The 27625-nt window shown below is 35.1% G+C and overlaps 1 protein-coding gene across 2 annotated transcripts; it reads left to right on the top strand.

The window, feature by feature from the left end:
- LOC143233554 (uncharacterized) lies at positions 1–27625 on the top strand. Of its 2 annotated transcripts, none has more exons than XM_076469890.1 (5): positions 1–161; positions 4462–4594; positions 10803–10936; positions 12617–12746; positions 26228–27625. In XM_076469890.1, exons 1-5 carry the CDS (start codon positions 125–127, stop codon positions 26229–26231), a joined length of 438 nt encoding a protein of 145 aa, XP_076326005.1. In that variant the 5' UTR covers positions 1–124; the 3' UTR covers positions 26232–27625. The 2 variants fall into 2 exon arrangements, with proteins under 2 accessions (XP_076326005.1, XP_076326004.1); XM_076469889.1 differs by lacking the exon at positions 26228–27625 and adding an exon at positions 14493–14890.

The following is a 27625-nucleotide window of genomic DNA, read 5'->3' as shown; positions in this document are numbered from 1 at the left end:
TTGACAACAACCCACTCACCATAAGAAATGGCCTTTAGATAATACCTCCAGGTTGTTAGTCAATGTTACCTTTATTTGATGTGTATATAAAGGTGGATTTTTGAGCATATATTTTTACCAGAAGATGATTGGATGTAGAAGAGTGCTTCTTGTGTTTCTCGGTAAGTCAACTTTTTCCCTTATATTTGCATTTATCTTCAAATCATACAGTTTAAGCTATAGAGCTAAACCACAAGTATCAAATACAATCACGTATATTAACGTAACAAAATATTAATAATATAACAGCTATAAAAATTCAGAAGTTATAAACTTAGAGGAACGCAGATGCCTAATTAGTTCCAGAAAGAAGTTAGAGATATTCTGTCTGTCAAGAGCCCCCATCGGTAAATCTGTAAACTTATAACTCTAAATATTCGGGTTTCAATACCCATGGAGGACGCAACACAAGTAGGCTATCGTGTAGTTTATGCTTAATAAACAACAAACAATCGTCTCTCCTTACATGTTTCAAAAGTCTATCGTTAAGTGTAGATACAACTAACAACGTTCTTAACAAACTCACTGTCATTCAACAGCTACGGTTCGTCGTGAACAAAGTAGTTATTCCTCACTGTATCGTGAACAAGGTTGTTACCCCTCACTGTATTAGTTTTAAGTTAGACAAATCTACGTAATTGTTTGATTCCCCATCCTGATCTTATAATTACCGTGTTATAGCAAGAATACTTTGATTAAATGTAATAGCTCCCTTACCTTTCTCTCCTGCATTTAATATGAATCAAGCTAAAACCAGACTACCTCAATAGTGGTGACTAGTTGTCTTCCCTCTAGTGTTTTACTGCTAAATTATGTACGACTAGCACAGATAGCCCGCGTGTAGCTTTGCATGAAATTCAAACCAAACCAAACTACTTATTCCAACATTTCGTTTATTTGTTTGTTTTGAATTTCGTGCAAAGCTACACGAGGGCTATCTGCGCTAGCCGTCCCTAATTTAGCAGTGTAAGACTAGAGGGAAGGCAGTTAGTCATCACCACCCACCGCCAACTCTTGGGCTACTATTTTACCAACGAATAGTGGGATTGATCGAAACAATATAACGCCCCCACGGCTGAAAGGGCGAGTATGTTTGGTGCGACCTGGAGTTATTAAACGACTGCTCTGCTTCGCGTCCTGTTTAACATTATTTTATTCCCTACGTAAAAAGTAGGCTTATAAAGTTTGTTATAGTCTATATGCATAGAGAATTTAAGTGTAAATGGGTCATTAAGAAATGAGCACAAAAAGTAGAGATTTGGCACACGGCTAACGTTCATATAACCTTCTGCCCAGTAAATACCAAAGGATGACATATTTTCATAAGAGGATTTATTAATATGCCTGGAATATTTATCTTAAACCTATCGAATGTAAAATAATTTTCCTTTTTCTTTTGATATATAAACAAAATAAACTTGAAACATCTTTCTGTTGGTATGATAACACTATCTATATTTAAAAGGTGAACGAATTATTATACGCATGCGGGTTAAATGACTGTGCTTTCGGCAAGTTCAGAGTAGCACAGATTGGAGATTTAAAATGGCCTGTGAAAATTACTTTTTTTACTGACCCTCTAGTGAGGTCAAAAGAGAAGTATTTCTGACAAAAAAGGGGGGAGGACTGAGTGGGATAAGTAAAAACCATGTATACAACTTTTGTGTAGTTTATTTATTTATATAAATATAATAGTACTGTGTGTTGTACATCGAGGTGCATACTTCACAGGGTGGATCACTACCAAATTTTGTATGGAGGATTAATGAGCCCTTGGGGGATACGTATACAAATTTTCAGTTTTGCGGATTTTACGGGTGTTTTTTGTTTTTTACCACGACTTCGCCCCTTGTTGATAGATCTTCACGAAATTTGGAATGAAGGTTTATTGGGTCCAAGCGGAGATATGTGCAAATTTACGGTTTCACATTTTGTGTTTTATTTTCTTTTATAATTACATATAAAGGAAACAACTTTTCATGTTCTAAAGTAACCTTTCAATAATCATGAATTTACATAATTTCCGTTCGTTAGCCATCATCAAGTGAACCGTTGTAAGAAATATTTCATACAATATTCGACAATTTTCTGATATTGGCCACACAAGTGGTCAAAATGGTAATGTAAGGTTATATGAAACAAAATAAACAATCCACTCCAAAGCTAGATCCGGCATGGCCAAGCGTGTTAAGGCGTGCGACTCGTAATCTTAGGGTCGCGGGTTCGCATCACGGTCGCGCCACACATGCTCGCCCTTTCAGCCGTGGAGGCGTTATAATATTACAGTCAATTCCACTATTCGTTGGTAAAAGAGTAGCCCAAGGGTTGGCGGTGGGTTGTGCTGACTAGCTGCCTTCCTTCTAGTCTTACACTGCTAAATTAGGGACGGCTAGCACAGATAGCCCTCGAGTAGCTTTGTGCGAAATTCCAAAACAAACAAACTTCCAAAGCTGTATATCTGGTCTTTTATTGTAGGTATACAGTGAATTTGTTTTCCTTTCAACAACTGAGAAGGACGCCGAGTGTAATGCTACATTGCCTGCATTATGTACTAGTACCATTCATAGAGTTCACAAATTAAAGTGACCCGGCATGGCCAGGTGGTTAGGGCGTTCGACTCGTAATCCCCGCCACACCAAACATGATCCTCTTTTACCCGTGGGGGCATTATATTACGACTGTCAGTCCCATTATTCGTTATCAAAAGAGTAGTCCAAGGGTTGGCGGTGAGTGATGATGACTAGCTGTCTTCCCTCCAGACTGGCACTTCTAAATTAGGGAAGAATATCAAAGATAGCCCTCATGTAGCTTTGTACGAAATTCAAAACAAATCAAACCTGGCGCTCATTCAAAGACCCCAAAGTCATAAGCTGATAAGCAGTTTTGTGAATAAATGGGTCAGAAAAATTGTTTTAAAAGCTTATGGTGCTGGTAATTATATGGTTTAGCTAACTATTGGCGACACTGCCCTAAAAAGATTCAATTTTTTTAAATCAAATCCTGTACATTTGCAGATGACATTTAACTGAGATTAACATCTAATCATAAAATATTAACGTTTAATACAATGAATCCCTGATCTTTACCCTGTAACTATAAAATCATTTTCATTACTTCACGAGCAATGTCACACACAATTCAGCTGCTTTTTATTGGATAAACTATTGAAAAATAATTGCATATTGCTCATCCCTGCTTACCTCCTAGTGACTGATTTACATAAAACCCGTTCTCTGTTCATAAAGCTTGATTTGTTGGCCACGCTCGACCCTCTGTTGCTAACGTTCAAATTGACTCAGTGATTTGTCTCAAGCTCAAATCCCAGTCAAGTGGGAATTCTTATAACTTCTTAATTATTAACTTATCATGTTCAGAGCAACATACTGCAAGCTAGGAATACCAGAATAACGCCAGTGACAATATGTGTGAAAATCAATATAAATATCTTTTCAACCGAATAGATGATGCTACAAAGCATTATTATTGATGTTTTCATCCTTCGTAAGAGATTCTTAAAAATTGGTAATATATATATATATACATATAAGTACTTTTATGAAAAGTTATACCTTTGAGAATTTGCCCTCCATTATCAAACTCTTTACTTTTACCATCGCAATTAATAAATCGCAGGGTTAGACATTTAACCATGTAGGAATATTTCATTGATAGTCAGTTTCATCATGTGTTTCAATCTACAAGGCTTTATGAAGGAGCAAGTTTGACCTTAAATATATACAACAGATGTACCATTGCAGGATCCTCAAAAGTTGTTCTGTTTCAAGAGTACATAACACCAAAACTAAGAGTAACAAATACTTTTATTTCTTGCCTTTCATGTTTGTATGTCATGCTTTGTTGTAGTCTACAGCGTGCATAGTAAGTTGTTCTCGTAATTCTTGGCACATGCACGTTTTACTGAGCTCACGACAGTACAAATTGCAACATTAATCTTCCCTTATGTAACGTTATTTTAGTGTCTACTGACAGGCTGACGTATAACATATTACTAATGGTGGTAAAACTAATGGTTAAAACAACTTACCCCTTAAGGCGGCCTTAGGTCCCCTTTCGAAGAAATAATTCAAAATTCCAATCAAGGACTTCTTGTAGGAGATGACCCAATATACAAAAAAATATCGTTTTCGTGAAATTGTAGAAAATGGATAAACATTCTTTATGCATATATTGTTACTATAATACAATTAATCCTTTAATAACATGTTCATAAAATATTTATTTAGATATAATTTTTAGAAAAAAATTAATCAGGATTTATTGTCTTATGAAGGACATTCAACTGGTAAAACGTATTATCGTTTCATTTATATAGTGTGTTTTGTGAATTTTTCTGAGTACTATAACCTGTTTGATTTTTGATAAATTTTCAAATATTTTGAATCTGTTTTTCGCAACTCTTAGCGCTACGATCAGTGCGAGCTAAAACAAACTGTTCTGAAGCGAGAGCTGACTACTGTTCCAGTCGCCTTGTACCGTTTTCTAACGATGATGCTTTAGTTCCAGTAAATACAGAAGAAATGGAAGAATATTGCAGGTAAAAGTTAACAACTTCTAAACTACACGGAACAATACAAAGAAACACTCACATATTAATTTACGTTAACGACATTTGAACTACACAGAACAATGCAAAGAAGCACTCACATATTAATTTACGTTAACGACTTTTGAACTAGACAGAACAATGCAAAGAAACACACACATGTCAATTTACGTTAACGACTTCTGCACTACACAGAACAATACAAAGAAACACTCACACATTAATTTAGGTTAGTATTATTTATCTGTTTGTGAACCAGCATGGCCAGGTGGGTAGGGCTCTCGACTCGCAATCTGAGGCTCGCGGGTTCGAATCCCCGTCACACCAAACATGCTCGTCCTATCATCCGTGTGGGTGTTGTAATGTGACGACCAATCTCACTATTCACTGGTAAAAGGGTAGTCCAAGAACTGGTGGTGGGTGATGATGACTAGCTGCCTTCCCCCTTGTCTTACACTGCTAAATTAGGGACGGGTAGCGCAGATAGCCCTCGTTTAGCTTTGCGCGAAGTTCAAACAAATTGTTTGTGAATATACATGGATACACATTAGATCAAATTAACACACACCCACAAATAAATCTTGGTGACTAAATATACGTTAAAACGTTTGTTGGATAACCTTGCTATTCATTGTATTTAGAAGGTCCAAGGCTCCACCTGCAAGTTGGTGCTGAGAACACTCCGCTTTTACAGCTAACTGTGGCAACCCCAGCAGAAAAACTTAAATGTTTATAATAATAAAAACCAGGTTTTAATAACCGTGATGAGTGCAGCACAGATACCTCCTTGTGCAGCTCTGTGCTTAACAACATATAAACAAATACATACAAGCCTAACTAATCCCGCCCTACGGTTAAGAATGATTTCTGTGACGGAACTTTGTGATTTTGTTCGATTTATTTTAAATTTCGCGCAAAGCTACACAAGGACTATCTGCGCTAGCTGTCCCTAATTTAGCAGTGTAAGATTAAAGGGAAGGCAGCTAGTCATCACCACCCACCGCCAACTCTTGAGCTACTTTTTCACCAGTGCATAGAGAGATTGAATGGGACATTATAACGCCCCCACAGCTGAAGGGGCGAGCATGTTTGGTGTGACGGGGATTCGAACTCGTGACCCTCGGATTACGAGTTGAGTACCTTAACCACCGGACCATACATTCCAGGCCACCTTGTGATTTAGCCCACGTGTCTTATAAGATGCCATTCAGTTTGAAAATACCAATTTGAATCATCGGTTTTGAACATATCGACTTGTAATATTTTAGACTTATAAACAATCCAAGGTATTATATCAAGGTACAGAAAACACCTCTCACCGTTCTTTACAAACTTGGTTAAATCTTTATCGTTATTTATAGCTTTAGATCAACGATGGAGAAAAGGGTTTAAGTTAAAAACAACTTGGAATTTTTGAAAGAAAATCCTGACACGAATTTGAAATACACAATCAAAAACATTTAAGGAAATGTATTACTGATGAAAAAGTGTATACAGCTTTCGAGTGTAGAAAAGGAAATGTTAGACGATTACGATTGATGGTGGGCAGCTTCGTAACTGTTGATTTTATACAAGTGCGAAATTATCCGAGAAAATGTTCATGTTAAAACTACAACAGAACGTAAGGTTACGGTTTATAAATGTAACACTCTCTTGGTAGATAAAATATACTCGTCAGTTCAACCGTGGGAGCGTTATAATTTTACAGTCAATCTCACTATTCGTTGGTAAAAGGGTAGTCCAAGAGTTGCCGGTGGGTAGTGATGACTAGCTGTCTTCCTCTAGTTTTACACTGTTAAATTAGGAACAGCTAGCGCAGATAGCCCTCGTGTATTCACACCTAACCAAACAAACCCTCTAGTCTTACACTGCTAAATTAGGAACGGAATGCGCAGATTTCTCTTGTGTAGCTTTGCACGAAATTCATACCACATCAAACTTTTGTTAGATAAGTGTGAGAACTTCTGGTTTGTTTGATTAGTTTTGTTTTGAAATTTCGCACAAAGCTACTCGAGGGCTATCTGTGCTAGCCGTCCCTAATTTTGCAATGTAAGACTAGAGGGAAGGCAGCTAGTCATCAACACCCACCGCCAACTCTTGGGCTACTCTTTTACCAACGAATAGTGGGATTGATCGTCACATTATACACTCCCCACGGCTGGGAGGGCGAGCATGTTTGGCGCGACGCGGGCGCGAACCTGCGACTCTCGGATTACGAGTCGCACGCATTACGCGCTAGGCCATGCCAGGCCCTAGAACTTCTGGAGATGTGGTTCTCAATCTTTTTCAGTAATATACTCCAAATTAATTTTCAAACCACGTTTCAGTTGCGTCACGTGATGTCCCACAGTGGCGACATCAATGTTTGTTTAAACTACGCTGATGTATACAAGGGAAACTCATTATGATTTACATACGAATATTCTGTCAGTTTTTGTTTCTTTTCGAAACTTTCCTCGGACTGACGTTTGTGAAACACTAATCAAGAAAATGTACAACCGAACTTCTTGGATATACGTTTACAACTGCCAAATGTTCTACTTCAAGAGCTGGTACTAGAGAAAACATAATTTAACCTGTTTGGTTCCGTTTGTATGTACTGTACAACAACCACAACATTTGGGTCAGCAGAACCGGCAGGACCTACACAGACTACTTCACCTGTCACTACTTTATCTTGCAATATTTAAACTTTGTTTGTAATTAGGTACAAAGCTACACAATGAACTATCTGTGCTCTGCCCAACAGGGGTATCGAAACCCGGTTTCTAGCGATGCGAGTTCGCAGACATACTGCTTTGCCACTAGGGAGCAATATTTAAACAAGATAAGAAATTATTTCAAAGCGACCTCTTTTCAAAGCTATAGTTATTTCTGTGATCAGAGCTCATTGCCTGTTTCTAAATTCTTGTTATATAAACAGATTAACATATTGTTATTATTCTTAATAAACTAGGCGGAAGGAGGGACATTAACAGGTTGAGAAGAAACGTAATAAGCCGCTTCAGAAATTCTGTAATATTTAAAAGGCTTCCTTTGTACTTGCTCTCCGCTACTACAGCGGTACGTCTACGGATTTAAAACTCTCAGATCAGGGGTTCAATTCCTCTCGGTGGGCTCAGCAGATAGCCCAATGTGGGTTTGGTATAAGAAAGTACACAAAACACATCCTCTGCACTGTTATTGTTACAAAATTAGTCACCAAGAGGAATGTGCCAAGTTTAACAGTAATGTAATCGCGTGTGAAACTTTCTGTTTGTTTAAAAAACATTTATTTTTACCTTCAAGCGCTCCAAGGAACAAATTATTTATTATTTCTTAATCTACAGTTTTGAAGATAAGATATTTGAAGATTTATTTTAAATACATCTAGTCAGCTCGTTATTACAGACGGAAATCAGGGAATGTTATTGAGAGGCAGTTTACAGCACGTGATTAAATAACAGTTTGCGATGAGATATTCTTGACTTAAAAGGTAAAACGAATATTTTAGCTTATACTTTTCTTATGAAAAGTTATTCAAAGCAAGTATGTATTTTAAGTATGAAAATACCTAACAGTATTCGTGGAGCTGTCGAAAATAGGCCATTATTTCGTGCTTAGCAGACCTGAAAAAGACATGAACGAAACAGAGAAAACACGAATTAAGATCTTAAAGTTAGTTCGAAGTTAGGACCGGCATGGCCAGGTGGGTTAAGGCGTTCGACTCGTAATCTGAGGGCCGCGGGTTCGAATCCCGGTTGCACCAAACATGCTCCCACTTTCAGCCGTGGAGGCGTTATAATGTTACGGTCAATCCCACTATTTGTTGGTAAAAGAGTATCCCAAGAGTTGGCAATGGATGGTGATGACTAGCTGCCTTCCCTCTAGTCTTACACTGCTAAATTAGGGACGGCTAGCACAGATAGCCCTCGAGTAGCTTTGTGCGAAATTCCAAAACAAACAAACAAAGAGTTGGAAGTTCTGTACAAGACCACATGTCCTGATAGCAAGAAACTGTTGGTGATGAAACTTGTTAGAAAAAGAGCACTGATTCAGTTCAGCTCAACACGTTAAGACCACGAAATGTTATTTACCTGTACATTAGCTGGGAAAAAGTTAATTCTTTGATGGCACTCGAACGATAAAAAGATTTAGTCACTTATCGTGCCAATTACAGTACAAATTGTGGTAAAGTTTGGTCTAAAGAAAAGCTAGAGGCTACTACTGACTTCAGAAAATGTTCTGTCTGACATGACGAGAGAGTAAGATAAAAGATACACAGTGATGTCGATAATCCCACTTGTAGAGAAATATATATATATAAAATCGGCTCGTTTGGGTTGAGAAAATACTTTAGGTAGAAGAGCGAACAACGTTTCGACCTTCTTTGGTCATCGTCAGGTTCACAAAGAAAGAAAGAGGTAACTAACCGGAAGCTGACCACATGTTTGGAAGGGGTTGTGTAACTGAGTGACAGAATGTAGAGGGCGGTGTTAGATGTTTGAATATATAATATTTATATTATTTATTTTATTATATTTAATATAGGTATAAAGGTGTTCTTTTGTATTGGTTTATTTTGGGTTTAAGTTGTTGTATAAGTAAGGCTTCTTTAATTTTTCGTTTGTTTATGTGTGTTTCTCTTTTTAGTATTTGAGTGTTTCATAGTGTTTGAATCAGCATAGGAGCCACATACTCTAAAGAAATATAATCCACTTTATAGAAGCCGCATACTCTAAAGAAAATACAATCTACTTTATAGGAGCCCCATACCCTAAAGAAAATACAATCTACTTTATAGGAGCCACATACCCTAAAGAAAATACAATCTACTTTATAAAGCCACATACCCTAAACTTTTTTCTCCTTTTTTTTTTTTTTTGAATTTCGCGCAAAGCTACACGAGGGCTATCTGCGCTAGCCGTCCCTAATTTAGCAGTGTAAGATTAGAAGGAAGGCAGCTAGTCATCACCACCCACCTGCTAACTCTTGGGCTACTCTCTTATCAACGAATAGGGAGATTGAATGTGACATTATAACTCCCCCACGGCTGAAAGTGGATCATGTTTGGTGTAACGGGAATTCGAACCCGCGACCTTCAGATTAGGAGTCGAGCGCCCTAACCACCTAGCCGTGTAGAGCGCCTCGTTCGTAATTAGTAGTGTAGGCTTCACTAATAATAATAATGCTTTAACATAACTGTCATATGCTTAAAACTTTTCATTTTCTACTCCGGTATGCAGTAAACCACATGGAGCCTTTTTATCTTGGGATACCCCGTATTTTCAACAACAAATAAACATTTATTTTTTAAATTTAATTAGTCATCTCGCAATCCTATAAGAGCACCGTGAAAATTCATAACAAGATATTAATTATAATTTTTTTAAAAATATATATACATATTTAAAATTTGTTGTTTGTTCCTTTTACTAATTTTTATTCCAGTAGGGTAGAGTTATTCCAAATAACTGTCTATCTGTAGCTTAAACAGAAAAGGTTGGTTGATAAGTATTAAATACGTCATCAACACGACCTCTAGGCCCGGCGTGGCCAAGTGGTTAGGGTACTCGACTTGCAACCTGGGGGTTGCGGGTCCGAAATCCTGTCACTCGCCCAAACATGCTCAGCATTTTAGTCGTGTAAGTAACAGAGTAGCTCAAAAGCTAGCGGTGTGTGGTGATGACTAGCTGCCTTTCCTTGTGTCTCTTCGCGAAAAATATAAAACAAACAAACAAACAAGATGGCCTCATACTTTTTTGCTATGTTTAAAAAGGCCCGGCATGGCCAAGCGTGTTAAGGCACTCGACTCGTAATCCGAGGGTCGCGGGTTCGAATCCTGGTCGCACCAAACATACTTGCCCTTTTAGCCGTCGGGGCGTTATAATGTTACTGTAAATACCACTATTCGTTGGTAAAAGAGTAGCCCAAGAGTTGGCGGTGGGTGGTGATGACTAGCTGCCTTCTCTCTAGTCTTACACTGCTAAATTAGGGACGGCTAGCGCAGATAGCCCTCGAGTAGCTTTGCGCGAAATTCAAAACAAACAAACAAACAAACTATGTTTGGAACTTAATTTGAAGCCTCAGAGTAAACTTAATACTGATCATTCCAAGTATTCGTGTGTTATCTTCAGATATTATTTTTCTCTGTACTTGTACATGTAGTGTTCAGATATTGTAATTACCTAAAGTGTTTACAATTACTTCCCGATTACAGACAACAGAAAGAAACGGAAGCATGTGCTGCGGAATACTCGGACTTCTGTCTAGATTCTTTAGTTCGCCAGTTGTCAGACCTGTTTGTTCAAAGTGCTGTGAAGCAGAACAAAGAACGATGCGAAGCGCGGGAAAGTGAGTCACTTAGTTTCACCAACATAATTACTTATTCTATACTAGATTAGAAATTAATATTTTGTATATCGTACTGTTTGATCAAAGGTTATGAAATGATAAATTAATAATAACACTATGCAACACAAATTGTGTTCCTGGACAGTATGTGTTGCTTATGTTGTAACCATACAGAAAATGGCCATTATTCCTTTTAAACTTTGCTTTTGTGACCTGGATAATGAAATTTAGAAATTAACCTATTTTCTAGGTAAAAACGGACCGCCCGCTAGTACAGCAGTAAGTCTACGGACTTACAACGATAAAAATCAGGGGTTCGATTTCCCTCGATGGGCTCAGCGGATAGCCTGATGTGGCTTTACTATAAGAAAAAAACACACGTAAAAACGGGCAAATTTGCACATTTTAATTTACATAAAGTTTGAATAAAATAATATATAAATCAGGATTTGCGACTGTAATGTAAATCACTTTCACGTATCAGTCCCCAAATACAGTCTCCCATCATGTTTTCGTTATACGCTCCCAGGTCACAAAAACAAAGTTTGAAGAGAAAAATAGGTCTTTTCGGTTTACTTTAGGCATAAGCAATTGGAAAATAACACTTTCTGCCCGGGAACAAGAAAAAGTAAAAATTTTGTTACATAGTGTAATAATCTAATGTTTTTTTCTTTGTAAAAAAATTATAGAACTTAAGTAAGTTTGTTTTTTTTATTTCTTGATTTCGTGATACTTGGTTATTGTTTGATATCAAACACAAAACTTCCCTTAGGTCTATCTGTGCTCTGCCCACCACTGGTATCGAATCTCAATTTATGTTGGTGTAAGTACGCTGTAATACCACTGTGCCACTTAGGGGGAGTTCATACTATTTTGTTGGAGTATAATGTGTGAAACAACAGTATAATATAAACTAAATAATTATTCTGTTGAAAGAGCTAAAACTATTTCAGGTCGTGACTGACACATACAATGTATTTGGTCTTTGTATAACAGCGCACAATGGTACTAAAGGGCTATCTGTGTTAGCCTTTTCTAAGCCTGTTATTAGGGTCTTGTAATTAAATTACAAAAGTTCATGCATTCATCATTTTATCTCAAGTAAACTAAAGTATAAAAACATTATTTTATAGTTTCAAAATATCAAACCCTACTTATGTTTATTTTTTTATATTCACGCTAATTCACATTGCCTGACAGAAATGTTTGTTTTAGAGAAAATACACAGTGGACTATTTGCTGTGTCCACCCCTAGTAATCTGACCTCAGATTTTTTAGTGTCGTAAGTCCCTGTATTTACTGTTCTCCTATCTGAGAACATTTTATTTACACACACACACATCTAATAAATAATAATGATAAAAAAATTGCCCATGACACAGTGGTGTGCTTACAGACTTACAATTCTAAAAATAGGGTGTCGATTCCCGTGGTTTGCAGAGCACAAACGTGTAGCTTTGTGCTTATTTATAAACAAACAAACCAATAATTAAAAGTTAATATCTACCATTTCAAATATTCAGGTTACATATTTTAATAAATGACTGTTAAAAGAAAAACAGTGTAAAACATGTTATATTCTCAAACCCAGTGTAGCATTCGAAACAACGATAATAGAATGTTGTACGAGGTCTAATTTTAATATGATAAATATTATTCACTTATTTTATTGGTTCTCAGATTTCCTGAAGCGCACGGAATGTGCAAAAGTCATTTTTCAACCAATGAATGACTGTATGAAGGAGTTCATTGTTCGTTTGGAGATGGGTTCTGTTGCGGACATCGACTTGTTAGTTCCCACCATGTGTTGGTAAGTTAACCAACTAGCTGCATTTTTAAAAATCATTTATAAACCAATAAATGCGCCCCCCGCTAGTGCAGCGGTATGTCTTCGGATTTACAACGCTAAAATCAGGGGTTCGATAACCCTCGGTGGGCTCCCCAGATAGCCTGATATGGCTTTGCTATAAAAAAAACACACACACCAATGAATGATTGTATGAAGGAGTTCATTGTTCCTTTGGGAGATGGGTTCTACTGCGGACATGTTAATTCTGACCATATGTCAGTAGACATTCTGTATTTACAATGTTAAACAGCCGGAAACTGAGTCAAATTATAATTTAAATTTAGAAATTAAACAAATTTCGATGTGTATCCAGTTTATAATATTTACCAATAAGTTTGATAGACACAGTTTGTTTTTTAATATAAATATATCTTAATAGTAAAACAACAATACAATTTACAATAACGGTTATTACAGACAATGATTTATGTACAAAAGTTTTACAAAGTTACAAACAATATCAAGTTTTCTTTCTGATTTGAAACTTTCTTGATGTTTCATCGAAGGTTTACGATGAACGAGTTAATTACGAGTTGACTTAATAACAATTCACTTAACAGGGAGCTAGATAGCTCTGGGTTCGTCGATTATCAGTCGAGATTTTCGCCACTGAAGTTATATAATGTCTTCGTAAAAATACTAATGGCCGATGTGAATTCGCTAAAGTTAAATGGTTTGTAATGTTTGAAACCTATAAACGTTTCTGATCAAATATCTGAAGTTCCCATTTAATAAGCGTTAATCACAGTTATAGTTTCCGAGTTTTGTAGTATTCTAACTATAACAAACCAACAATATATATAATGTCTCTCAGGGCGTCGCGTTTTTACACTTATAGGCGTATGGAGAGTTTCTAGAAATTTCAGCCTGCTCAACAACACAGACGAAACACCAGTGTTTACATATACAAGTATATTGTTGATTCTTACACTCGAGAATCTTCTTCAACTTTAGTAACTATGCGGGAATTTTGCAGTACATATTTAACAGTATATGTTACATGCATTTCTAAATATACATTTAACTGAAACAAACGTCGATATTGAAAGAGATAACTGACAGTAAATCCATCACAGTAAACAATATACTGCATTAAGTTAATCAATTATTTGCAATTGCGTAGTTTTGACTGTACACTTTCTGTGTATTATATAACAGCGTGCAATAAAAAAGTGCGTAAAATAACTATCACTATATAGTCCCTAGACTTTTGTTTTTGTCAGAGGTGTCAGTCACTGCTAGCAAGCAAACTATCTGAAATGGTAGAGGGCGCCTTCAACATCACTCCGGTATTAAATTTTCTCTTGAATATACTGAAACAGTAGAAGACTAGAGAGAAGGCAACTAGTCATCATCATCCACCGCCAACTCTTGGGCTACTCTTTTACTAAGGAATAGTGGGATTAACCTTAACATCATAACGCCCCTACAGATGAAAGGACGAGCATATTTGGTGTGACGGGGATTCGAATCCGCGACCCTTGGATTACGAGTCGAGTGCCTTAACCACCTAGCTATGCTGGGCCCTTACTTGTCTTGAGTAACCATACTGAGCTGAATATTTCATGTTTAGTTGTTTTTTTTATTACTTCTAAAGATTATGATTAGTTCGCTTTAATATCGATATTTTCTATGACACATTTAGTTCATCAAGACAAGTACTGGAATTTAATCTAGAATTACAAGTAATATATACTTTTCTTTTAGTGCCTTTGGAGGTTACCATAGGTGTGCTTCTCACGTTATAACCACCTTGTGCAATTCTGATGACGCAGAATATTTTAGTAGTGCCATCTCGCGTTACAGTTTGGATTTATTGGATTATTTTTGTGAGAAATACACCCCAGGCTCTTCCAAATGCGACGAGATCAGCGCTCGGGAAGGAAATATCACTTCACCATCTTATTTGTCAATATTTCCTCCCTTGGTTCATGCAATGGATCGTTTAATAAATGAAGACACGGAAACGTAGAATATTTTTATTGTATTTGTTAATTTCTTATCACCATAAGAAAACTGGTTTATTAAGATGTCAGTGAAATTTTTTTATCGACCTGTATATAAATGATTTGCTTTGAAACTCATAAAATATTTGTTAAAAATTATTATTGTCTCCAGAATATGATATTTTATTGATTTAATTTTCACATTTTACCTGAGCAGAATATTTGTTTGTTTGTTTTTGAATTTCGCGCAAAGCTACTCGAGGGCTATTTGTGCTAGTCGTCCCTAATTTAGCAGTGCAAGACTAGAAGGAAGGCACCTAATCATCATCACCCACCGCCAACTCTTTGGCCATTCTTTTACCAACGAACAGTGGGATTGACGTCACATTATAACGCCTCTACGGCTGAAAAGGCGAGCATGTTTGGTGCCATCGGGAATTGAACCCGAGACCCTCGGATTAGGAGTCGAACGCCTTAACACGCTTGACCATGCCGGGGCGAGCAACAGATATCGATAAATATATTTTAATTTTTTTTTCAGATTAGTTTTTATTTTGGAAAATTGTAACCATTAATATATAAAAAAAGACAACTTACAAACAAATAATTATATATAAAAAGTTTCATATCAGTTTCTTGAAGATGGAAGTTAAAGTGTAGAAATACGAAGATAATTTTAACAGTTTTCCGTTTCTGTCTCACACTTACTAAGCAACATCCAATCTGAATAACAATGAAGCACAGAAAACATTATAGAAGTGGGTGAACTTAGCCAGGTACAAAGATTTAATAGGGAAGTATTTTAAGTTTAATAAAGTAAAAGTAGAATACACTATTTAACATTTACTAAGAATAATCTCCCTGGTGGCTCGAAGGTAAGAAAGTCTAAGGTCTTATGACCCTAAAACTTACGTTTCGATAACTGCGGTAAGTACAACACAGATAGCCTTTAGAGTAGCTTTCAGTTTAACAACAAACAAGGAAACAGAATATTAAGGATAAATATTGTTAATATACAATACAAACAATAAGTGCAATAGATTTAAAAACCAATATGGCATCGAATAAACAGAGGGTGCAAACAAGAACATGTCAGCGATACTCGAATATGGAGAAATTCAATGCTATGTCGCTGAATCACTGAACGTGCCAATAAACTTGGTCTTGCACATGGAGAATCAATATAAAAATCAGTTGTAGGGTCAGTAAAATTCCAACCGCTCAGAAGAACGCCATATACAAATTACTTTTTTCACCAAACCGTATCGAAAAACACAATAGCTACGTAGGATTATTTGACATAGTGTGAGATGAAATTATCATACAGGGAAGGCTGGAACCCTACATCATCGTAAACAGAACCTTCACTGCAGTTAGGTATCGATGCGAGATTTTCCATTGGATGGTAAGACACTTTATGGTGGCCAATCAAACCAAACTGATTTTGGTTGATTACAATCAACCTACCATATCACTGTGTATTTTGAACAGAAAATATTCGAAAACAAAAAATGGCCAGTAAAGTCTTGTAGTTTAAAACTTACTGAGCATGTTTGGAACATACTACATGGACTGTATCAGTCTGTCTTGTGCCATCCAAGACATTCTTGGAAAAGAATGCCCAGTTTTCCAACAACGAGTACTACATCTAATTAGTTGTCAAAACATTAAGATATTATTTGGTAAGCACTCTCATAAAGGAGAAGAAGGCCTCGCTATAGGAGCCAGGATGTCGTCTCCTTTTCTTTCAACAAGCATTTACATTCATTTCAATTAGTTCTCAGTATCACTCTCACATACGTCAAATTTTGTAAATAAACCAATCTCCTGTTTACTTGTAAAATGCAAGGTCATACTTATTGACTCTACATGCTTGCGCATAGCGTTCATCAGAACGTGCGAATTGTATACGTTTGTTTGTTTTATTTAAACAATGGGATATCTGCGCTATGCCCACTATTGGTATCGAAACCAGTTACTTAGCGTTATAAGCTTTCGGGCCAACTACTGAGTCATTGGGATGATTATCAATATATCATTGTAATACCTGAGCGTAGATGTGATTCACAGCCAGGTATTCAACTAAACCAAAACTGGTTTTAATTTGACCTGAAAAATCGATCTTTAATAAAAGAATAGTGGAGGTTGTATCTTCACAAAACTTTGTTGTTAATACAAACACAACAGCATAAATATAAAGGAAGTTTAATAAACATCTAAAAATATTTGAACTCCATTCTCTTACTAATTTCATGAATCTCCATTGGTTACTTCCATAAATCACCATGGAAACAAAGACAAAACAAAGTTTAGAGGTTAGCGTGTCCAGAGTGTGAATTCTGAGGTTCGTGATTCGCATTTCGTTTGTGTAAAAGGTGCTCTACATTTTGAGGCCGTGAATACGCTATAAGAGTAACAGTCAAATCCTACTATTTATTCTGTGAGTAACCAAAGAGTTGGTGGTAGGTACTGCTCATCAGTTCAAATTAAGGACAGATATGCATCAATATCCCTTTCATTAGTTTGTCATGAAAATTCTGAAACAATACTACTTTAACACTAGTAACAGGTATTGTGCCATTACCATAGGTAATGGCAGTAGTCCTATAACACTAGTAACAGATCTTGCGACCTTACCTATGGTAACGGCAGTATACTATAACACTAATAACAGATCTTGCGACCTTACCTATGGTAATGGCAGTAGTACCATAACACTAGTAACAGGTCTTGCGACCTTACCTATGGTAATGGCAGTAGTACTATAACACTAGTAACAGGTATTGCGACCTTACCTATGGTAACGGCAGTAGTACTATAATTCTAGTAATAGGTCTTGTGACTTCATCTATATCACAAATCTTGCAATCGAAAGAAAAAAATCAAAATTGGTTCCGATTTTCATAGAAGTACCATATAAAGGTAAGTTCATATTATACAATTATCACCATGATTGATGATCATTCAGTTAAATAGTTTTAGCTTCTCTGACTAAAGTGAATAACACACAATACGAATTGTTCGCCTGGAATAAGATGAGGTACAGTGCTCTTCCCTCAGTAAACTATGAATTGTATTCATGTAATATACGATAATGAAATACAACTATTTTTAGTGTGACTATTTATGACTCAACTCAAATTAAATTAAACTCTTTTTTTTTTTTAGAAGCTTGAGGTATTAGGTTTGTTTATTTTGAATTTTGCGCAAAGTTACACGAAGGCTATCTGCGTTAACCATCCCTAATTTTGCAGTGTAATACTAGAGGGAAGGCAGCTAGTCGTCACCGCCCATGCCTGGTCTGAGGTATTAGGTGCTAACCCAAACACTTGATGAAACTTTTGAGGTCTAGTCAATAAATCAAAGTTTAATGAGCCAGATACCTAGCAGTTTACTTTCTGACCTCGTGACAGTGTATAGAGTCAAAGGTCTAATAAAATAATGACACCCTTTTTAACAATTAAATGTTGTTAGTTGGCTAGTGTGGAGTGTGATGTTGGGGTTGTACATGTAAACGAGAAAAGAATTCTGACCCTCAGCTGATGAAATGTCTATAAAAAAGACAAAACTGTTGGCAACGTGACAAGTTATTATTATTTATTGATGTAAATTGCTTATTTTATTCCCATTAGATGTATTTAAAGTTTAAGAAAACTTTTAGGCAATATTCCCATAGGTCTTGTTGTCCTGGAACGAATAGGAGGTTAGGACGTTCGACTTGTAATTTGCATGTCGCGAGTTCGAATCTCGTTGTCGAACATGCGCTACCTTTCAGCTGTTGGGGTGATATAAATAGCCGACCATCTTCATTATTCTAAATGTTGTTTCAGCTAATTTGTTCAAGAAGTTTGTTAGGTTAATGAAAATAAACTGATATAAACATACACAATTTTACTTGCTTCAGTGACAAGTATCATATCCTAAACAAATTAAACCAGTAGAATTAAATGGAAACGTACTTGAACATTGTAGTGAATTCAAAATAAAGTCAATATATATTTTTTAAGTTATGTCTGAGATTTTAATCTCCAGAAGCAGCTAAATGATGTTTGTAAACGTTAAGTCCCTTGTACCCAAATTATTATAGAACAGAAATGTAGCCATCTGCAAAGTAAACAAGTAAAAGTAAACAGACTATATTTTCTTTAAGGTAAGTGACTCATAATCTGAGGGCCGCGGGTTCGAATCCCCGTCACACCAAATATGCTCGCCCTTTCAGTTGCAGGGGCGTTATAAAGTTACAGTCAATCCCACTATTCGTTGGGAAAAGAGTAGTCCAAGGGTTGGCGGTTGGTGGTGGTGACTAGCTGCTTTCCATATAGTCTTACATTGTTAAATTAGGGACGGCTACTGCAGATTGCCCTTGTGTAGCTTTGCGCGAAATTAAAAAAAAGAAAAGAAGAAAGTTTAGGGTATGTGGCTCCTATAAAGTAGATTATATTTCTTTACAGTATGTGGCTTCTATGCTGACTGAGGTATGATCTGTAGATCGGTAGTGTGTATGATATCACATTATATAAGTGTAACATTATACGGATATACAACGTTAAAGTTAACTGAGAATCATTTTTCTGTTAGGTACCAGATAGTCCATTGAGCGAACATTGAATAAACAATCAACAAATTATCGGCAATGCACATATTGTGCTATAAGTATTTAGTATATGTGGCAATAGTTATATGCACAAAATAAAGAGAAAATGTAGTGTAGAACCATATAAATTATAATTAGTAGAAAGAGGGGCGAGTTTCTAGATATTTGTTCAAAGTAAGTTTTACAGGAATGTGTATCGACTTATCTGTGTTAACTATCATCAAAACCGTGGATATATTTTTGCGAACTTTGTCAGGATTTCTTTTACACAACAGAAAGAAACAGCAAATCAAACTAGTCCATTTGAGAAGAGTAAAACAACTGTTTTTAATGCCACACACGAATGATCGAAACACTCAAGCTTGAATAGTTTACATAGTCATTGAAACGAAGTGCTAGTGTTACAAATTGAACAATTATTCGGACTATTATTTTCGTCCTTATTATGTGTATTATTTCTTGATGACGAGAAACCCACTTGAAGTAAAAATGTATATCTCAGAGCGGCTGATGTGGGTATGAACACTTTTACTAATAAAGCAGAGAACAACGTTTCGACCTGAAGATGACCTATGAAGGTCGTAACGTTGTTCTCTGCTTTATTAGTAAATGTGTTCATACCCACATCAGCCGCTCTGAGATATACATTTTTATGTGTATTATTATTTTCAGAACGTTTTGACCAGTAAATTATCTACATATGCGCTAGATAAGATGGGTTAATAAATATCTATCACCTATATGAATAATTTTCATTATATTTATAAATCGTTGTAGCAAATCACACATTATATTACATTCCCAGCTTGCTCTTTGAGCGCATGACGTCACGGTAGAGGTTAAAAGACCTACCAATTTTAAATCGTCGTAAAATTGATAATATTTCTAATTGTTTTTTGAGAAGTGGAAGTGATATAAGGTTTTACTTTGAGGGTTGCATAATTTCGTAAACAGGAAAAACAAATAAACCAACTAGCTTATCGTGGCCGGTGTGGTGAATTTTTTCACGGATACTAAACAGTTAGTAATTTTCTCTTTTAATTGTATTTTCAGTTTATTATACTGTAATATATAATACTGACCCAGCCCTGACCGACTGTTAGAGTTAGTCCTAACAAATGCAATAAATATTTGTACATGAAAAATATGGACTATATTTTGGGAGACGTTCATTTGTTGTATATATATTTGTAATAAAGTGTTGATTACACTTGTTCCAACGAGAGTTAAAGTTAATTTATTTTTCTGCTGTACTGATGTTGACTGCACCTTTCTAAATCTTGAGTAAATGTTTTGCTTGTTGTGGCCTAGCAAACTAATAGCAGTAAATAACCTGATATATTTACGTTTCGTGAATCACTGTTAGAATGAGATACATACAATGCTCCAGAAACTATGTGATCCCCAAACCTTTGTGTGAACCTGACCAACTTTGCTTTGCACTAAAGTTAGTCAATAATTATGAGTTACTCCAATTTTTCAATATTAGCAATGAAGTTCTTTTTACCATTCCAAGATTAGTGTCAACTGCCTGTGAGTGTTTATCATTTTCTGAACTTACAAAAATCGGGGGACTTTGTTGTAGTGAAAAGGTATGTTTTAAACTGTTGGGTTGTAGGAGGTATAATAAATTTGTTAAGAGATAAGTGAGTTTTTACACATGAAACTGATTATGGTATGAAGAAAAGACAGCTTGTAAACAGACGTACACTTTAGAAGAAAATTTATTTTGTCTTTATATGGATGAAAATTTGATTATGATTTCTTATGTTAGACAAACAAATATTATTAAAACTGGATGAAGTGAAATTATAATAGTTTGATAAATGAATATTGTGGTTTATCTGAGCCAGAGATATTTTAAGGAACATGGAAGAGTTTCAGCTGGACCATGGCAGATACACAGAATTATTTAACAATAAAAAATTGCATGTTGATTATTGTAATGGCTATGTAGAAACAACATAATACATGTTAGACTCTGTTGTTATGGAAAGTGTTCACAATATTTGAGGAATTAATGTTTTATTTGGAGTGCCATACATATTTTTTCAATTTTGCAGTTATGACTTCCAGGAAGACTTGACATAGAGAACAACATGTATAAACATTTGTGTTGTTTGTTATTGAGCAGGATGAAGTGTTAGACATTGAATATGTAGCACTGACTTTCAGTTATTAAAAGCATCACAGTCTTGTGTTGCCATGTAAATTAATATTTCACAAAAATGTGTGCATCTGCTTATAACTGCTGAATCAATTGTCACCAGACACTTGTTTCAATAGTGGTAATGTCCAGTTTGATCATATTTTTACTTCTATTTAATTTTTTTACTTGAAATTTGAACTTTGTTCCATTTTTACTTATTATCTTTTTCTTTGGTACAAATAGTCTAGTTACTTTGTGCCAATAAATACCAAATACTTATCTCCCTCCTCAGAGAGGTATGGGGCTATGTATTCGTATATAATTTTCTCTTTCGTTACACCTGGAGGCTTCTATTTGTTCATTTGTTGAATGTGTATATCAGCTAGTAGTATATATGAGACTATTTGTATTTCAGAAACATACGTGAGCTTAGTATTGTGTTTTTATGTGTGTGTTTCTTTCTTTATCAAGTGAACAATTCTCCTAACCAACAGCAACTGGTCTTTCAGTACATAGGGTAACTCTGTGATCATTAACTATCCACAGTTTCTTTGTCTGGTAACACTTGTATTTACTTTATTGTTATACGCTTTCGCCAGTCAGAGATTTGTTCTGTATTCATGTAGTCTTAAGCACATTTATTTAATTTTTGAATTAATATGAGCTGTCTTTCTTTTGCTATTGTAATAAGACTTTATTTGTTGCCTATTCTTATAGTCTTGAGCATACTTATGTTTTGAGTTGCATTCCATTGGATTGTTGGAAACTTACTTCCCTTTGCTAACATATTTAATTAAAAAATGTATAATTTGCATTTCACTTAAAAATTACCAGCTGATTGAAAGCAGTCCTAAAAAAAGTTTTTATGTCTTAGATTACTTGTGATAATAAATAAACACATAAGTTATCATTGTTTCATTAACTCTTCATGCTAGAGCTACCAATCAAAATAAAATCATTGTGAAGGACATGTTTTGTTCACTACTGTTGCTAAGATGACAATGAACATTTTACTGTTTGCATATGTTACCGGGCATATTACATTATGAAACTCGAAGAAACGCTGAACGTGGCTAGACTGTAGATCAAATTATATCCTCTAAAGAAAAGTATTGTATGTAAACACAAGATAGAGCCAATTTTAGTGTGAGTATTTACCTGGAATGTTTAGTGAACATTTACTACAGTGTTGTTACTTAGCATGTAATTGTTCTCTCTTTCTCTCCCCTTTTCAAAAGTTTGTAATTATGTACATATCCCATAATTTCTAGTCTCTTCTAAACTTAATTGAATAGTTTATTACTTTATATCTGCTGTTTTGTGGCCAAATGTTCAGATATTTGCCAAATAAATTGCTACATCTCTGGCTATCTATATCTTATATATTCAGTAATTATATAAAAATTAAATATTATTGTATTTTTTGTCTAAAATATTGAATCGGCATTGCTTCCAATATTGTTTGTGTTTTGGTTTCCCTATTTTAAAAAGCATGGTTGCTTTATGGAAGGGATTCTAAGGAAGATTACACAAATGATAACACAGTTTGAGAAGTTGTTCTCTATGAAAAGAAAACTCAAGATAGATTTCTTAAACTTATTTTTCTTGAAAAAAGAATATTAAGGGGTGATCTAAGTTTACAGTATTATCCAGGGGTGAAGTAAATACCTGTGATTCATGAACACAAGGGGGGGAAAGAAGTTTATAATTTTGAAAATACAGACTAGGTTCCAAGTAAAATAATTTTACTTTATAAGAAAAATCTCTCTCTTCCATTTCTTGGGGAGTGGATCGATACTCCATGCTTAAAATTTATCATGCCCTTATCTATGGTTTATGGTTCTACCAGAACCTTGGCACTGAAAATGGGGGATCCTATCCACCATCAGGGGCTTCAGCTTTGCACTGGGGCCTTTTGCACTTCTCCAGTCCAAAGTATATTCACCGTTTGCTACTGTCTCATATGTATGCTTCCAAACTTCACTCTTTACCACAGCATTCTACTTGGGGTTGTGTTTTCCCTCCTCAGTGGGCCACACTTTTCTATAATAGAAAATATGCCATTGTTTCTTTTAGCCTTTGTATTCGTGCACAATAAGAAAAATTGGATATATCTTTGAATAGCATAGCAGTATCAACAGTTTGGCCTCTTCTACCATGGCTAATTACTATCCTCAACTGTGACCTATCTTTGAGTCATCTGAGGAAGACTGGTACTCCCAATTGGAAATATTGCTCTTTATTTGCTGAACATCTTTCAAACAATCCATCCATCCTCATACATACGGGTGGTTCAAATCAGGTGACTTTGTAGGTTCTGCCATGGGTTTTTACAGTTTGGTTGCAGCACAGAATCCCCTCTACAGTTTGTGTTCACTGCCATTTCTCTTGCCCTGAATCGTAATGAAACTATATATATGAAAATATATGAATTGTACGATCTATACTGATTCACTCAGCTGTCTATTGGCCCAGACATCATTCCTTGTTAGTTACCATCCTATTCTTATCGATATCCAAAACAAACTGGCCCATCTCTCTCTATCGTCTATCTCTGTCCAATTTTTTTGGATAACAGGTCAAGTTGGTATTCATGGAAATGAGCTAGCTGACAGAGTGGCAAAGTCCATTTGCTCTGGCTCTATCACCACTGTCCCTGTTCTGTACATGGACTACAGTCCAGTTATCAAAACCTGACTATACACCAGTTGGCAGTCGACTTGGAGTGAGCAACAAAATAAGCTTTTTCAAATCAAGCCTTCTTTAGCTCTTTGGTCATCTTGTTTCTGTAAAGATTGAAGTGAGGAAGTTGTTTTGCTAGGCTATGCATTGGTCAGTTTTTTAACTCACCACTTCCTTTTTTTTCTGGTACTGATACACCAATCTGTGGCCTGTGTGGCATTCAGATCACAATGGTACATATTTTATTATCATGCTGTCATTACAACCAAAAACGAGAATGCCATTTTAAATATATTTTTAAGGTAGGTTTGTCCTTGACATTAGCCAATGCCATAAGTGATACTGACTGCCTCACTCATGTTTTTACATTTTTAAGAGCCATTGGCCTTTTTAACTTAATTTAAGGTTTTTATTGAATTTTACACTGTTTTAGCATGATATCTTTTACACATTTTAATTTTATTCTGACCTGAACCCAGGACTGGAAAGGTCAACTTCAGATGACTGACAGCAAGTTTGAACCTAATGCTTCAGTCTTCCTGGCAGGTTTTAATTTTACATATTTTTATGTTCATTCCCATATACCATTATAGTGTACATCTTGTTTGGCACAGACAGTCTAGTAGCTTTGTGCCAATAAACATGAAATATCTACCTAAGAACAATATTACTTTATGTAATTAAAGTCAACATGAAGTGTTTGAAGAAAAAGTCTTTAGAAGGTTTCCAAGATGGTCACACTGACATCTTTTGATTGATTGCTGTAAACAAAAACATAAAAAAGATGGTTTTGAAGACATGAAAAATAAACCATCAGTGAAGATTAATAAACAGTTAGCTCATATATTTAAAAAAGAAAAGAGTTATAGGCTGTACCTACAGAAACATTTAACACAAGTTGAACAGGTCTCTGGTAAGAACAAATTTAGAATATTGTGTTCAGTTTTGGGCTTCCCTCCCTGATGAAGGACATTGAGTTGTTGGAAAGTGTTACTTAAATGGAAGAGTTTTTCATGTGAGGAAATGCTGAAATCTCTCTCAAATTGTTTCATCTTAGAAAAATAGAGTTAGGGATGGATAAGATTAAGATGTTTAAGACTGCAAAGGGAATTGATAATGTTTAATACATCATATTTTTTATACTTAACAGTGAGAACAGTAGAACTAGAGGACAACTATAACTTTTGACTGTGTAGGAGTATCTTCAACTGAGTTTTATTTTTCTAACAGGGTGTTTTGCCTTTGGAATTGTTTGCCTTCAGATGTTGTGGAGGCAATAAGTTTAAGGAAAAGCTTTAAGTATATAAATGATGAGAGCTGGCATTAAGATTTGTTTTAAATTTGTTTATTAACAGTTTTAGTTTAAAGGATGGAACAGTCAAGATGGATCAGTGAGGTCCCATGTTGTCCCAAAACGTTGTTGTTAATTTTTGTGTAGCTTATCTCTCTAATGGAATTTTTATCACTGCTAGTACAGCGGTAAGTCTAAGGATTTACAAAGCTAAATCAGGGGTTCGATTCCCTTCGGTGGGCTCAGCAGATAGCCCGATGTGGCTTTGCTGTAACAAAAATGCACACACACTTGTATCAAATATTAACAGTAGTAATTTATTCTAGTATTTCCTAATATTTTGCCATTTTATGTCTTCAGTTATCTCTTCCTTATGTGTATAAACTACTTGATTATTTACACAAGACCTGATTACCAGAATAATAGAAATAATAATAACTAGAAAGACCAATTTTAATTATATAGTTTTTTGTTGTTTCTATTAAGCTAACATTTATCAACTAAGGTGATCAACCTTTAAATTAATAAAATAATAAACAGTCATGGTGATAGTAGCTCAAGTGTTTATTACTTGGGATGATTGTAGTTGGTGATTTCTATCATTTTAATATTTTTGACATTAGTTAATTTAATTGTGGTTTCAGTTAATTGATTAATTTATGAATCCATGCAATCTGTGTTTACAGGAAATAAGCTATATCGGTTCATTGAGTTTATTGTCCAGTTATAAAGTACAGAGAAAGGGGTGAATAAAACACTTATTTTTCTTTGTTATTTCAGGTAATTTCCTCATGGCAGATACAGAAACTTCCATAGTTCCAGGTCCTAATGCTTTAAACGAAAAATCAGTTGAGAATTTATTTCCAGTTAAGAGGAAAAGAGAGAAGAAATTTTCTTGTAATGTTTGCAGGAAACTATTTTATGATCAGAGTAAACTGACAATCCACTCGCGTATACATGATGCTAACCGTCCGCTTTACAACTGCTAAATTTGTGGGAAAGATTTAAAACTGTATCTGGTCTGAAGATGCATTTAGAATCTCATCGCACCACCGTAAAACCTTTCATGTGTGATCTGTGTGGATTACGTTTATCCACAAGAAAAAGTTTCAAGGATCACAAATTAACAATACACTCGACGAAAAGGCTCACAAGATCTATTATGTGTGAAATTTGTGGAAAAATGTTTGTAATGAAGAAACATTTAAAGATGCATCAGGTAACACATCAAGAAAAGAAACATCAGTGTGAACACTGTGGTAAATGTTTCACAAAGAATTATGCACTCGAAACTCACCTGAAAACTGTGCACTCAGAAGAAAGGCCATATCCATGTGACATGTGTGAAAAAAGATTCAAGAGAACATTAAATTTAAGAATTCATTTGAGGGTTCACACTGGTGAAAGGCCTTATGGGTGTGAAATGTGTGAAAAACAGTTTAGAACTGCTTTTGCATACAAAAAACATAGACGAGGAATTCACAAGATAAAGTGAAATATGTTACAAATATTATAAGGTTAGATTTTAAAGAAACCATAATTGTGTTTGATAAAAATTGAGGTGAGATTAGAAATTCTGTTTACTTGTATACCTTCTTTAACACTTTGATTGTACTTTTTGATATACTTTTACAATAGTGTGATAAGTGTTTTACTAGTGACTTGTAATAAAATGAAAACTTTATATCTATTTGAAAAACCTAAATTTATTACTAAAACTGACTTGTACAATAATTATTTCTTATTAGGAGTACATATGACAATAAACAAAATTTGGTAAAGTAATTCATATTAAACATGGTTTATTTATCACTGTTAATTGATAAGTAATGGATCAGGAGAACTGTCTTATAATTGTTACATGTAAACTTATCTCAATTAAGCTTTATTCTCTGGAACTGATAAAATTCGTAAATGTCAACATTATAAGTGTAATATAAAAACTGCTTATGATTTGAACGATGTAACTTATTTTTCTAAGTTATTTATCTCAAATTATTATTGTTATAGATTGATAAGTGGTACCTATTTATAATTATCAGACCGTTTATAAATATTTCACTGTCTAGAATTAACTTAAAAGAAAGGTGTCTGCTAAACGTTGTAATTTTATTTTACACCAAAGTCAGTAGACAAAAATATATAATGTGAAAATAAAATTCAAATACCAAAAATAAA

Source organism: Tachypleus tridentatus, chromosome 12 (genome assembly GCF_004210375.1).
Source record: "Tachypleus tridentatus isolate NWPU-2018 chromosome 12, ASM421037v1, whole genome shotgun sequence".
NCBI lineage: Eukaryota > Metazoa > Arthropoda > Merostomata > Xiphosura > Limulidae > Tachypleus > Tachypleus tridentatus.
The sequence above is the reverse complement of the archived record's forward strand: the minus strand, read 5'-3'. Positions and strand labels throughout refer to the sequence as shown.